The sequence below is a fragment of the Triturus cristatus genome, chromosome 9 (assembly GCF_964204655.1).
Source record: "Triturus cristatus chromosome 9, aTriCri1.1, whole genome shotgun sequence".
In the NCBI taxonomy this organism is placed as follows: domain Eukaryota; kingdom Metazoa; phylum Chordata; class Amphibia; order Caudata; family Salamandridae; genus Triturus; species Triturus cristatus.
This window is the reverse complement of record NC_140592.1, coordinates 381,313,697-381,329,716: the sequence shown is the minus strand read 5'-3', so window position 1 is coordinate 381,329,716 and position 16,020 is coordinate 381,313,697. Positions and strand designations below refer to the sequence as shown.

At 39.6% G+C, this 16,020-nt stretch overlaps 1 protein-coding gene across 3 annotated transcripts in view; it reads left to right on the top strand.

Annotated features, from left to right (window-relative positions):
* LOC146798000 (RAS guanyl-releasing protein 1-like) overlaps window positions 1-16,020 on the top strand; it is a 340,732-nt gene that overhangs the window by 154,780 nt on the left and 169,932 nt on the right. For all 3 annotated transcript variants that reach the window (XM_085625228.1, XM_085625230.1, XM_085625229.1), the window contains exons 5-8: window positions 6,255-6,386; window positions 9,503-9,656; window positions 14,054-14,227; window positions 15,418-15,534. In XM_085625228.1, coding sequence (XP_085481354.1) covers window positions 6,255-6,386; window positions 9,503-9,656; window positions 14,054-14,227; window positions 15,418-15,534 — 577 coding nt within the window. The remainder of the gene's footprint in view (window positions 1-6,254; window positions 6,387-9,502; window positions 9,657-14,053; window positions 14,228-15,417; window positions 15,535-16,020) is intronic.

Here is a 16,020-nt window from a genome sequence, read left to right as displayed (position 1 = left end):
CGAAAGTCACCCAGAGTCAAACTGACATTACCATCACAATGCATACCTAAACAGACAAGGAAGTGCCCATTCAAAACTGCTTTTCATGGAAGCTCAGAGCATCTGGCACTGGGCTAAAGCCAGGAAGCTGACCCTAATAGTGGTGACCATTCCAGGGACAATGAATCAGCAAGCAGATTTCCTCGGTGCTATTACTAAGAGTCTCGCAAGTGGGTCTTAGGTGACTACGCTATAAACAACATCTTTGGAGCATGGGGAGCGTCTTCAATAGGCCTCTTCACAATGGCACGAAACAGGAAAGGAGAGATTTAGACCATCAAAACCACTCTAGAAAATGCCCTTTTGATCATTTGGTCAAGACCACTTTAAGCTTTTCAACTAATTCCACGCATCCCTTCATTAATACAGAAACAACTGAGATGTCCAGAAATAATTATCTTACCAGCCTCCAGAATAGCTGAGGCAATAGTGGTACGTGGACCTTATACAGATATCCATCAGACCATACAGTAGTCTCCTGTGCAAGTCAGATCTGCTGCCCAAGCATCAGGGGCAAATTCAGCACCCAACTATAAAATTGCATAATTTGGCAACATGGATCTCAAGGTCAGAAAGTATGGACAGTGAAATCTTCCATTGGCTGGTTTGGAGAGTTTAAAAAAAGCAAAACCTCCATCTACTAGAATGTTGGGCCATGAAATAGAAGCGATTCTTAATATGGTGTCAGAATAATGGACATAATCCAATCACCTGGCAACAGAATGTTATTTTAAGAGTGTGCAAAATTTGTGCAGTTTGCTTTTGCATAAGTAGGTGAAATTGCAGCAATATTACATGAAAAACATGTACGTATGCAAATTTGCACTATATTTGAGGACAAATTGCGTCCTTGTGTCAGTTTTTGGCATGAGGACGCATTTAAGAAAAGAACCGCTAACAGCTGCTTTCTTTCTGCTCCTGATACATTTTTACCATGATTCACACCTAATTATGTGAAATGGCATCATTTCAGGAATTTGGTAACCAGCATAACGTGAAATTCCCAAAATTATGCAAATTACACCGGCATAATTAAAATTTCACCCTGGTCTAGTTGTTTTACCTTATCTGCTTTACTTGGCTGTAGCCAAGCTTCAGTTCTCATCAATAGTTAATCTGTCTGCTAATAAAGCCTACAGAAAACCTCCAAATTGAAGTTTTTTGAAATCCCTGCCATTAAAGACTTTTTGGAAGGACTCAAAAAGGTGTTTTCCACAATCAGATAACGTTCTCCACCATGGAAGCTAAACATTGTTCTGTCAAAATTGATGGGCTCTCCTTTTAGCCGATACGCAAGGCGACATCCTAGCCCCTCTCCTCGAGAGCAGCTCTTCTGGTTGCCATCACCTTTGCTCGGAGGGAGGGTGAGTGAAAGCTTGATCTGCTGTAGAGCCTTACAATGTCTGCCACACTAACAACGTGGTAATGAGGACATATCCGTCATTCCTTCTGAAAGTTGTATCTGACTTTTATAATAATCAAACTATTACTCTTCCCAGTTTCTTTCACTGTCCATCCAAAGCAGTAGAATGCACGGACTAGACAGAAGAGTCTTTGTTTCTATCTTGGTAAAACTAAATCGCTTTTTGTAAATTATGGCCCAAATTATGATCTAGCAACATCCAAACAATCTATTACTAGATAGCTAGTAATTTGTATCACTTTATGCTATCAATTGGCAAACATACCTCTTCTTGGAAATTCTAAAGCTCACTCTACCAGAGGAAAAGCATACACTGTAGCATGGATTAGAAATATAGCAATTACTGACATCTTCAAAGCAGTAACATGGAACTTGATTCCCTTGACACTACCGTATAGATTCAGACACTCAGGCTTATAATAAAATGGGCCAGGAAACCGTGAGAAATCCTTTAAGTCGAGAAACTATTTCTCAAAGTATACTCATTACACTCAAGGCTGATGTTAGCTCTGTTTTTTTCCTGCTGGCTAACAGCCACCTTCCAGATGATAAAAGTAGTTTGTTACTCTGTTCTGATGTTTATGACTATCAATGAAGATCCTATGAATCAGCAGAATAGGTTATTACTTCTAGTCCTAGTTCTGCATTGTAGGAAACTTAATTGAAGTGGTTTTGCATCCACCCATCTCCCCAGAAGGATAGGGCTGGGTCTTGAAAAAAGGATACAGCATGCAACTCGCTGTAAATAAGAACTGGCCCTGTTATTCAACTTCCAGTGCAGTACATTGTGGGAAAGCTTGTGGAGTCATAGAGAATAAGGTTACTTTTTTCACAGCTTTCACTGTGAGCCTACCGGGGTGCATTTTTTTCCTTCTCATTATTCATTTTCACCCTATATAGAGCCAGTTCTCAGGTTTCCATGGAAAGCCACAAGAGGTAATGTGGTAAGTACACACGTGTTTTTTCAAACCTCTCACTTCTCGTCACCAGTAAAGTACTAGTAGAAAAGCTGGATTGGTGCTTGGCTTGGGTGGCTATGTTAGCACCAGATCCACATAAACAATCACATAGATACTACCATTTAATCTTGGACGGCTGTTTTCTTGATGGTTTGGATGCAGTCATTACCAGAAAAGCAATGCCCAATTTACCAGACAAGAATATGTTAACATACTGAAAAAGGCTATCTTTGTTTTGTGACCTCTTATCTGTTCATAGCAGTGAAGAGGCTAGCTGGGTGGTTCTTACATATTGGTAAACCATAGGTGAACACAGACAGGGATGTGAAACAGTGAATGTTTGTACCACACAATAACAAATCTGAGGACAACAGAGGTCCAAGTGGGCTCCAGTGGCCTACCCACAGAGACGTTGTGTGTATCCATTCTGAAACTGCGCTCGAAAAGCCAGCCTCGTTCTCAACTCAGAAATGTAGCAGCACTGCTAGTCACCATTTAAACTTTTTCCTGTTTGAGGAGGTGTCTCAATTTGTAAAGTTACAGCTCAGATCATTTCAGTTTCCAAGATTCATGACTTCTTAGGGGTCACCATGATAAACCACTTTAGAGTCGGAGGAGGTCTTTGCCAAAAGGAGGTGTAAGAAAAAAAGGTGTTGGAAGCTGAATGTTTGCGGTCGTACAAAAAAAGTGTACCACAGCAGGGTATTGGATGGACACTAAAATGCCCTTTATTGTCTAGAATGCACATCATGCTGTGGGCCAACCTGAAGACCATGAGACCAAATGCGTCTAGCAAATAGTTTAAGAATTCAAGAAGAGTAGTATTTTCCCTTCTTTGGCTTAAATGAACAATGGGAGTGTATTTCCTGCTTGTCTTTCTCCCTCCCTCACTCGCATCTTTTTATTTCCATCTCTATCAACAACCCTTTCTTGTTTTCATCTGTACTCCCCCTGTCTTTCTTACTAGCGTACCTCCAAAAGTCAACTTCCCAGTTCCCTCAGTTAATACCCACAATGATACCACACTCCCCCACCCCTCCCTCCATACTATTCTCACTGACTCTCAGCATTGCTGCAGCTCAGTACCTTTCTTGCTCCACTCAAGTGCATTGCTTTTCTTACCAGCGCCTGCCGTCATTGCTGCTTTTTGATTTGCCAATACCTGTAAAGTTATTGCGACATTGGCAAAGCCAAAAGCGGTGGGATTCCCTTGTGGTAAATTAGAATGTATGACGTTTCTACGCGTGCTAATACCACGTGGTAGGTTACAACGTGGTCGTTACAACGACCGCGTTTTTACCATGCGTGGCTTTACATCGCAAGTCGTTTCTACGACTTGCGCTAGATGGCACGCTGGACTTAGGAATAGTATAAATTACCATTCCTACTCCAGTTAGCGCAACATATTCCCTGGTGTTGCACGCCACCTAGCGCATGTCGTAGAAACGACTTGGGATGTAAAGCCACGAGTGGTAACAACGAGGTTGTTGCAACGACCGTGTTGCTACCTACCTACGTGGTAACAGCAGCGATGTAAATGCTGTTTCCCGGTAAATTACTTTCTATATTCCAAAGATGGCCATCTTGTATGTACATGTAACATGGTGACTATCTTGGAAGTATTGAAAATAATATACTCAGATGTTCGGCGAAGGCTGTTGGCTTTGCAGTGCAGTTTTACAAGTGTTGACAAAGCAAGCTGTGGCTGGGCATCTTGGATGGCTATTTTCTGCACTCTCAAGTTGGCCATCTGGGTTTAGACGCAACATGATCGCTATGTTTGAATTAAAAAAATGTTTTAGTCAATCTATAATTGTTATTTGCTGTACTTCCAAGATGACCACCATGTTGCATCTGCATGTCCGTCTTTAAAGTATAGAAAATGTTCCAAGATTACCAAACATTTTCTACATTTTGAAGATGGCAGCAGTATCGTTTCTAGAAAACTACGTGGTGCCCTTCTGGGATTATAGAAAATAATAAACCAAGATGACCTTGTGCTAATATTGGCTTTGACAACGCTTGTGCTACTTTGGCAAATGAGAAGCATTGACAAATCTAGACCAATTTGCTTTGCCAGTGCTTGTTTTGGCAGTTTTATAGACATGATTTCTGCTGGATTTTCTCTAAGATGCAACTGCATTCTTAACCTGATTCCTTCTTTTAGTGCATTTGGCCGTATCAACTGATACTAAACAAATCTGGGGACCCTTCAGTATAAGTTAATAAACTGTGATGTGAAATGTCGTCAATTCTTTGAAACCTCAGAGTGTACTTAAACGCCTGTGGGTTTCCCTGGAAGTACTGAAGACCTATGCTTCATTTAAGCTCTTTATGAAAGTTTTATAAGCTTGGAAAACATTATATTTCTTCAATACAGAAAATGTATTTGCTTCCATTACTCCACAACTTCCTACCTACTTCTGACCATGTTTCAGATACAAAATACCTAGCAGCTTCTATCACACTTAATTGAATTGTTACAGGGTGTCCACATGGCCATTTGTTTGCTTATATCAATTAGCCTTCCCGTTTCTAGTCTTTTTGCTTAGAATGACCTTGTGATCTGTAGATCCTATAACACTACGACTTTAGGTTTAATACGTTTTCACCCAAAACTGAACTCTTTGCACCTTTTCTTGAAGCCAGTGTATCCTTTTGTGCATTACTCAGGACGCTGGAGTCTGTTACGAGACCAAAAGTCAAAGACATGGTGGTGTTAAAAACCATCATCATCTGAAAGAGTAACGTTTGGGACAGATTTTGAAGCCACCAACAACAGCGGCTGCATGTGACACCAGCTTGTTTTAAAAATGAATGCCTAGCATTCCCCTCAATTGTCATTGCCATAATTTATGCACCCAACTGCAAATAAAGACTTTTAATCCTGTTCAAAAAGCATGTATCCGCATGTAATGAATCAATGTTTTGCCTCTGCAGTCACTGTTTGGTTAATCATAAATATTCCAGTATAAGCTGCCCCTCTGAAGCCTGTGTACCAGCCCCACATACAGGATTCAACATGCACAAGCACCAATTATACAAACCTGGACAGTTTATAAATTACCACCTAACTCCCTTTATTGCTTAGTGTCTTCTGCATAGCGCATACAGCCATTCCTCTAACAAGTTTGATTCATATCATTCACTTTACCAGTAAGAGACAGCAAGGCCCAGACATTGTTAGGTAAGGGCATAATGCGAGACCGGATACTATTGCTGGGACTATCGGGATATTTATTATTGTTCTTGATGAGAAGTGTGTAAAGGTAATTTAGAAACCTGCAGTAATATCATTAATAGTCCATCTATGAACAATATTACCCCCAGTGAAGTGGGCAGGTGAAGTGGGCAGGATGAGCACAGTCATAAGTTCAAAATGTATGTAAAACATAGAGTATAATAAAATATAACTGGTGCTTGTGGAAATGACATTTGAAATCATTAAGCTTCATGTAGCTACAAACAGCCAGGATTGTGAGACTGAGTAGAGTTCTAATATGTACATATCCATCAAAGTATGACTTAATAATGGAACTATTTGTAACTTAATCTGTGAAAGAAACTCCAATTCCCATCTTCAAGAGTTGTCATCTGTGAGTCACAGAGCAAATTGGCATGTGGGTCCCAATGCACTGTGCTGAGTCAAGAGGTATGTAGGTTTACTCAATACCTGTATCATGTGCTCTGAGTTCTAAGGAGGATTATCACCTCTATTTCTTCCATCTAAACTCAACACAGTAATGTGCTCTGATGATTATATTTCAGTACTCTGTATTTATTATGGCTACATTCATTTCACTCTTGCTGTATGTCTGCTTCTCTTTCTTCAGATTCTGGTACAGATACTTCTCTGAAAAATTCAGCCGTGACTCCAAGCTGCAGGAGGTGATGTCAAATTTCCAAGAGGCTGTGAAGAAGCAAGGGGAGGAGTTTGAATGTACGCTTATTGACACCTCCAACATGTAAGGAACCACATAGCAACGCATCCCGAGAGCCTGCCTAGAAAGGACACTCACACCAGAACCACCCAATGACACCCCAGCTATTCAAAGCCAGACAGTTACATTTCATCCTTTTTGTGGATGTTTAGGAGGAATGATTGAATTTTAGCTTTGTAATGGTTAGTCAGAGGGTTCCCCTCTCCTTAAATACTGAGATTCAAGATACTCTGCCATATTTATATCACAGAAAGAATATTGTAGCCAAAAATATCAGAATACAGAAATATCATTGTCAAAAATATTGTGATCATTTACTTATGATGAAAATTACAAAAATAATTTGTCAAAAATCTCGTTTACAAAACTATCGACCAAAAACAGACAAAAATGTGTTTTATTAAATAAATATTATCTTAAAAGTAGTGTGTTTTAAACATTTTACTCTTAAATGTAATATAACTTATATTTAACATTTGAAAGTATATATATATTTTCATTAGATGCATATTTTGTATATTAAGTATATATATATATATATATTTTCAAGTGTGTGTATATATACATACATATATATATTCAATTCAACAGCAGAAACAATTTTTATAATATTACATTTTTCAGAATTAACAGTAAAATAGATAAAACCCTATCAGACATATATATAAAACAACAATACATGACATAAAAAATAAAAGTAACATATTAAAATAACATTTAGCATATATTATTATTTTAATAATTTTACATGTTTATACAAAAATTATAAACAAAATATAACAATATATACGTAAAATATTTGTTAACTAAGAAATAAGTACAAATAAATTCTCTGCAAAAAGCATAAACATTTCTAAAAAATAATATTAACAATAAAAAACACTAATATTTAAAATGCATTGAAATTAACAGTAAGGAAAGCGTTGTACTTCTCAGGGATAGATTTACTATTCCCAATCCAGTTCAAGCAACAGTAGGGAAAGTGTTGGATCTCGAAGGGGTTATATTTACTATTCCCACTCCAGCCTAATCAACAGTAGGGAAAGGGTTTGACTTTGGAGGGGTTAGATTTACTATTCCCCGCTCCAGTATAAGTAACATTAGGGAATGTGTTGGACTTCAGAGAGGTTAGATTCACTATTCTCACTCAAGGGTAACAAACAATAGGGAAAGTGTTAGACATTGCAAGAATTACACATTACAATAAAATTTCAAAATGTTTATTAAAACTATTAAATAATAAATTAAACTACATATAGGATATTAACACAAAATAGCACAAATCAAGAAATATTACAATAGAAAGTAAAATGTAAATAAATAATGAACATAAAACCCAAAGTATACTTGTAAACTAACAAAACTAATTAATAATCAATGTAATAGTTAATGTACAGTAAATAAAATTCCTACCATTAAAAATAAAATAGTTTTAATTTAAGTTCCCACCCTGTACCTGTACAAACCCAGCAATGTGCTACTAAAATATAATATACTACTTTTAATATTTAAATTAAAATATACATTACAATTTAAATAATACAAATAAAAACATGTAAACTAACAATTAAACAGTAGAGAATTAATAAGCAATTACATAATTTACAATAAAACAATACTTACCATGCAATTTAAATACATTTTAATGTAATTATTCCCAAACAACCCACCACTAAAATATATCAAACTATTATTATTACTAAAATTAAAATATACATTAAAATTAGTGAAAATTAATTGAAATGTGTAAACAAACAAACGAGAGAATTATTAATCAATTAAAATATTATTTATAAAATTAATTAGCATTAAATGTACATTTATTACAATTCAACTAACCTTCCATCTTATTTCGTTTCAAACCCAACAACCCTCTATTAAACTTAAAATTACTAATTACATTTAAATATAAATTACTAAAACACTTATAATTACAAACTGTATTTTTCAAAATAAATAGCAATAATACTAGCAATATTACCACCTAAAACCTATATACTAACTAAAACACATTTATAAATTAATTGAAAAATGATATTTTTTAGAACCATGTTCATTAAAACGATATTAAAACAACAATATTTAAATATATATTTGTTAACAAAAAAATTTATATTCTTGACAGAGATTCTTTATCATGATATTTCTGTAGCAGCTATATTATTTGACAGTATGTCTGTATCACAATATTTTAAACTTGATATTTTGTCCAAACACTGCCATAATTTATGCAATATGTTTTCACTCACTCCTCATGCAAATAAATATAATCTGTATACATTTGCAAACAAAGACCATAATTGCAGATGATTTCAGCAAGAAGCTGCATAAACATATTAATTCATATTGGAAGTAGGGATAACAACCATGCAACTCTCAAGCTAGGCCTTATTATGTTGGACCTGATTCTGCTTCAGTCTCACCAGTAGAACTGAGATCCAAGGCAGTGCCATCAGCAGAAACTTAAAAGCATTCCTACAGTCTTGTCTTTGAATCAGAATACTGTTATTGGCTGTTGAAGTTGGCCCAAAGATGTAGCAGCACCCAGACTATTGGCTGCATCTTATGTTGGTTGTTGTATAGCCCAGCATAGAAATAATCCGATTTCTAGGGTCCATCAGATGTGGCATGCAAAATATAAGTATTTGTGAGAGCACCTTTATTTCCAAAATCTCCTGATCGGTGGTGGGTTGCATTGTTCAGTGACACTGTTTACATTAAGTGGGTCAAGAATAGAATTTATCTTGCTGGGAGGATAGGTGCACTGCTCTATTTGCAAAATAATTAAGTGCAGGGCCCAACATTTTACTAGAAGCCTACTGCTGGTGCTGCTGAATGTCAGGGCTGCCGAATACCAAGGCGGCCTAGGCTGAATCCACTGCTTGCTTCATTTTTCCACCAGTCCCTGTTTCTCATTCTTATTTTTCTGCTTTTCATGTTCTTGATCATAGTCTGATGATGAAAAATAGATCCTGGTCCCCAAAAACAAGTGCTTCCTCCAGTCACTGACACAATCTACACATAGAGGCCAAGGGGTCTACCTCTTCTAGTGTGTGCCTTTAATTGGTTGTAGGAAGGTGAGCACAATATCTTACCTTAGTTTCACTAAGTTTACTTTCTCTTCCCCTCCATGCCAATAGCAAAGCTACTGAATGGGCACCAAAGGTGACATGCCAGACCACCCCAAACTGCAACAAGAAGAGGAAAGTGTCCCTACTCTTTGATCACCTGGAGCCCACTGAGCTAGCCAACCACCTCAGCTATCTGGAGTTCAAGTCCTTCTGCAGGATATCGGTAAGGCAGTCAGCACACTGAACTGAAGAACAATTAGTTAAATTATAAAAAACGTGTAACTGTGAAATAGGCAGCGATAGTTAATTGTGAAACAAGCAGCGATAGTTAATTGTGAAACAATTGATATACCCAGTGTATACCATGTTGTTTCCGTAGCTGCCAGTAAATAACCGTATTATTTATTTTAAAAAGTTATATTGTGCTATATTTTGTAGTTATACATATTTTTTCTTTCTGAGAAGCCAGCACTCAAAATAGGAAGCACAAGAGAACAAGTAAAAGCTATGCTACTTCTTTGTGGAAAAAGGGAGATATAAAATACTTCTCCATATCCAAACAAAGGGCATCATTAGGATGGCGGGCAGACAAACCCGACGTACAAAGGGACCGCCTGCCATAGGTGCGGCGGTCCCGTGTGGGAGATTAGGATACGCCCCCCACACTGTCGGGCGCATCCTGCATTATTAACATTGCGGCGGGCGGTGCTTCCAGCATCACCCGCCGCAATGCCAACAATGCATGTTGTGCATTTGCATGCACAACGTGGCAGGCACCGCACTGTGCCTGCCATGTTGTGCATGCAAATGCAGGGGGGTACCGTAGGTACCCCCCATGTGCACCCCCAACCCCCCAGAATTCCTGGGGTCCCGCTACGGGCCCCCAATGGCAAGGACCGCATGCCTTTCCGTGGCGGCGTTGCTGCCACAGAAAGGCAGCTTTCCGCTGCAGTCCTAATATGGTTAGCGGAGACACCGCCACCATAGCAGGCCCCTTTTCCGCCTGTGGGACCGGCGGAAAACCGGCGGACAGTCTTTCCGTCCGCCGGGGACCCCCCCGCCATACTAATATGGCGGGGGGGAAATGGGTGGCGGGCGGGGAAGGATGTAGGGCTGATCGCCAACGCCATGCGGGTGGTGGCGATCCGCCCTACATCCTAATGGGCCCCAAACTGTTTATTTCAAAGCAGGAGTATCATTAAAACAAATCGAAGACTAATGATTCGAAAAAGCGAAATAGTACGAGTAAAAATCTGGAAACTGTAGCCTAACCAGGAGCATATATATGATAAAGGAAATACCAGGACCTAGCATCATATCAGTTGTGTCTAGTCTGCCCTCCATGAAAGACAAAGAGGGGGGCATTTATTTATTAATGTTTCCAGTTTAGTCTATATATCTTCTAAATTAAGTTTAATTGTATCTCTAATATGAGAGAACCAAACACCCAAATATTTAATTTTAGTATTATGGCATTCAAAATTATAATCAGAATACATATGTTTTAGAGAAAATTAGTTATCCACAAATCCCGAGAATGTTATTGCTAAATTACCCATAGAAAAACCCAGAATCTAAGAATTTTATTTTACATTTATTAGGAAAAGATTTCAAGGCTAGTATAAACAATAATGGAGAGAAGGGGCATCCTTATCTTGTTCCCCTATAAATGGAGGGAAAAGGAGAAGTCCCACTGATAAAGGCATAAGCTTTAGGAGAACTGTACAGAATACTAATATATAGCAATAATCTAGGACAAGAACCAAACTATTTAGAGCCTGATTACAATGAGACGTGAGTCAACCCGACATCGCATCAGTCTCGGGACCAACCAACCTACCTCCGCATACAGCCATTTCTCTATGGGAGCTTGTGCGGCAGACGTAAATCGGCCGTAGCACAAGCTCCCATGGAGAAATGGGAGATTCTGTTAATCCCTGCACCAGGTGGCAGGCACCTCAAGGTGCCTGCCACCTGCTGCAGGGATTAACATAGGGGCACCATAGGGGCCCCCAAGTGGAGGCCATGGAGGAATGGCGACGCTACAAAGGACCCCCAAAGTCGCTTATCGACAGGCTTTCCATGTCGGAAAGCCCGACATGGAAAGGCTGTCGGGAGCAGACATCTTAACCCGACGGCCGAAACACTGTCCTCAGGGATTTCACTGGGGCCTCTGACTGGCCAACGGGCTCCTTAAGCCTGTCGGAATTCAGCCGGAACGACCGTCCAGTTTCAATTCCGACCGCCTACATTGTTATTAGGCGGTCAGAATTGAAACCGGAGATGTTGGTCGGAGGCTTTCCAACCGACATCATAATTGGCCCCCAAATATTTCAAAGAATAAATGGTCACTCTAATCTATCAAAGTCTTGTTTCCGTAGTAGCCATTGGTGTAGAGTCCGCAAAAGGCTTACTAATTACATTTAAAAATACTGTAGTTCTGTCTGCTGCAAGTTGTTCTTTAATATATCCAGATTGTTCAATACAAATCAGTTTGGGAAGAAAAGGTTCCAATCTCAAAAGCAGCACTATAGAAAATAGCTTACATTCTAGGTTTAACAAAAGAATATGTCTGTAATTCTTGCAAAATGAAGGGTCTTTGCCATCTTTGCCTACCACGCAAACCATTTCCTCTAGAAATATGCTTTTTGCAGATCCTGAGATAATAAAATCATTATATATAACTGGTATAGTTTGAGAGTTAGAAATAAGGCCAAATGAGAGTACAATTTTAGGAGAAATATGTCAGGACCTAGAGATTTTCCTTTTTTAAGATCAAAATAGCTTCAATGATTATCTTCAAAATAAAATCTTTTTCAAGAATAGAAAAATCACAATTAAGGTCAGTATGTTTTTGTATACTTAAGACACACTCATAAACTCCTGCATAGAAGGGTAAGTTTCAGAAGAGTATAATTTAATGTAGAAATCTTGGAAAGAAGTAAGAATCTCTGAAATGTTATGCACTAATTTGCTAGTTTTTATTCAACCACTCTAATATTTTGCTTGTGACTTATGCAATATACCTGAAGCAACCTGCAAGGAGAATTTATTAAAATTTAATTAGGCACTAATTATATTTTTCAATGGCTTGGAAGTTAGATGTATAGTGAGCATGTTCTAGATTCTTAATCTCTGACACCATCAATCTCACCATTTTCGTATTAGATTTATTTTTGGAGGACGCATAACTCATTATAAAATCTCTAGAATATACTTTAAAAGCATTGCAAGTCAATTGACCAGAAGTATCAGAAACTGGATTTTGTAAAAAATAAATCCTTAGTGAAAAATAGAAAAGGTTTTAGTAAATCTATCATCCTTACTTAGGGCCTGATTACGAGTTTACCAGTCTTACTACCATTCCGCCGTGGTGGCAGTCCCAAGAAGAAGCTGCCAATCGAGCTCAGAAGTGCAAGCTCCCTCACCATCTTCAGGAAAGGGCTAAAAACCTGGCTATTCCAGAATTAGACACCTGGCTGGGCTTACTGTGTTTGTAGCGCCAAGACACCTCTGGGTATTCACGCGCTCAATAAATCTCATTAACATAACATAACAAGACCGCCGCAGCAGTGGTCTCCCACCCACCGTATTACGATGTCACTGCTGGGCCAGCAGCAGTGTTGTTGAGGGCGGGGAATACTTTTTCATATGTGTCTATGCATGTGTGTATATTTTGATTGCACAAATGTTAAATGTACACATATGCATGACACATGTGAAAAAATACCTACTACCAGTGCTTTCCCATTGCTGGAGTCCAGACCATATGTACCCAGTCCAGTCAATGTGTAAATCCTGCAAAACGGACTTACCTGGATTTCGGCGCCAACTGTGTCATTTTCTTCAGGGTCAAGATGCTGCTGTGAAGGGGGGCTCTGGAGGAAGGGATCCACATGGGAAACTGAAGGGAAGAAAAGGAAATGGGTGAATATGCACCCCAATTCCTTTGATTCTGCCATCTCGATGCAGGAGGTCTTCCTGCCACGGTCGGCTTGATGGAAAGCCAACTTGTAATTCCGACAGCGGTGAACTTCTCTGTACTGCCCTCTGACAGCTGCTTCCCCATGCCACTGTTGAGGCGGTTGGCAAATGGCTGGTGGTGGTGGCAGTTCTCTGGCGGTCTTTCGTTCTGCAAACCGCCAACATCGTAATATGGCGGGTGGACTGCCGACTAAGCGGTGGGGTTTCCGACACAGTTTCAACAGCAGTTCTCTTACCGCCAAACTTGTATTTAGGCCCTTAATCTTGAATTAAACCTCCACCTTCTGTTATTGTATCTAGCTGAGTGAAAATTTAAATCAGACATAACTGGAGCATCATCAGAGACAACAATTGCTCCAGTTTCAGAGGGCAGTCAGTAATTAACCAAGGCAGCATTAACAAAAATATAATCTATTCTAGTTGTGTAACAATGTACTGCGAAAAAGAAAGTAAATTCAAGAGTATTGGGTTTACATATTCTCCAGGTATCCGAAATAGCCCTATGTGACATTATTCTTAAAAAGGTTTTTTGCACTCTATTCGATACAAAGTAAGTCTTAGAGATATTCTTCTTCCACTGGGCGGCCTCTTTGCAGTTTCTAGTCAAATGTTTTCCTAATGCTTTTTCCCCTGTAGCACATGGATTACCAGAGTTATGTGATGAACAGCTCGGTGCAAGAGTACCCCTGTCTGCAGTCCTCGGTCAATCTGTGCAATAGCATCTCCCAGTGGGTACAGGTGATGATCCTGAACAGGCCAACCTCGCAGCAGCGGGCAGAGGTGTTCACCAAGTTTATCCACGTTACCCAGGTGAGTCAAAGGCATCAGAAACAGGATCATTGGGGTATGCAGAAGGAAGGAAGCATAAGCTCTCCACTCCCCATTCATGGAAAATTATAATGTGGTTTATAGATTGATGATTATGGGACACATGGTGTCAGTATATTGAATACATAACCAATAATTCCATTACTGTTAAAATATAAACAGGAAAACTATAACTACGAATTTCAGGGAGAGCAGGGTGTTAACTAGTCATGATTTTGACAAGAATTTTGGTTAGGTTGAGAAGGTTGATCAGCGGGTTTCTACTTAGGGTAAAAAAGAGCAATGGCACAAAACTTGATAAAGCATTTGTGGCAATTGTTTTGCAGCAATGCAGTCATGGTAAGGGGTTTCTTGTTACTTGGTTTCTTAATTTTCCCATACATCTAATTATTGAAGGATTAAATATAGTAAATGTGCTACCTATGGAATCTAACATACTAACTTCAGCTTCCATGTTTAGACCAAAATGTTTTCCTGTATAAGCCTCTATAAAATAATTTACCCTGATGTGTCTGAGTGATAAAGAAGCAAATTAGAAATAAGCTTAATGCATTTATATATATATATATATATATATATATATATATATATATATATAGAGAGAGAATATAAAATATCATTCTGTTGTAGCATTAAGTAAGCCACTTGATAAGGTATCCTACTGCACATTGCCTGAGAAACCTGAATGAAGAGGTTGCCATTAGCAGCCACTATTGTTCTCAGTGAGAAAAGGCAAACTGACACTGAGGAAGTATCAAATTGACACTCGGGTTTCTGGGCTGTAGGGCCCTGATTGAGGCTTAGACAGGTGATCTGAGATGTGCCTTTAAACTACATGGGTTGTCACAGCGCCTGCTTCTATTGCTATGAGGATACTGCAGTGGTGAGAGAAGTAAGCACTCACAAACATGTCTAATCTGTTGTCCCGGACAGACTGCCGAGCAATGCTGGCACTAAGGTGACAATGCGAGGGGTGGAGGTCTGAGAAAATGTTTAGTTGAAAAAACAAGTTGAGTTACTAGTCCTAGTACACAGTGATAACTAGACCAACAACGTCTGTTTTGCAAATTTAATCTGGAGATCCAATGCAACTACAGATTTCTCTACCTCAATCCAGTCAAACTAGGTTCATGTAAAATGGATGAGCTCATTTTCTCTTTTTGACTCCTCAGAAACTTCGACAGCTTCAGAACTTCAACACACTAATGGCAGTGGTGGGTGGCCTGTGCCACAGCGCCATCTCCAGACTGAAGGACACTCATGCCCATCTTTCCCAAGAGGTGATCAAGGTAAGTTGACCCTGCTGGAATGCTTGTGGTGGGATCGTAGAAGCCTTGAAACTAGTTCTCATAGAGAGTTATAATGGTTGGAAGAAAACACTGGGGACGCGCCGGAGGAGCAAAAGTGCTTGACTTTGCCTTTTCCTCATTTGCCGTGAGGGGAACGGCTTACTTGTGGGGAATCCTGCCATTCGCCTACCGCTTCGAATTCCTGTGCCGTGAGGGGAACGGCTGTGCAGACTACGAATCCCAGCACCCTCAGACACCGGCGCAGCGCCTGATGACATCATAGCGCGCCGGTGTCCTACTTAAGCCAGGGAAAGCTCCCGCAGCGCGGGACGCGCCGGAGGAGCCCGGGCGAAGCCCGGGCCAAGGGCGGGCCCGTCCTTGCCCGTCATCGCCAGGAAGAGACTGGACTGGGCAACCCCCCTAAAGACGTACATGTGAGTGTTGCCGTCAGGTACTTCTGATTGCCTTTATAATACCTGTGTGGCA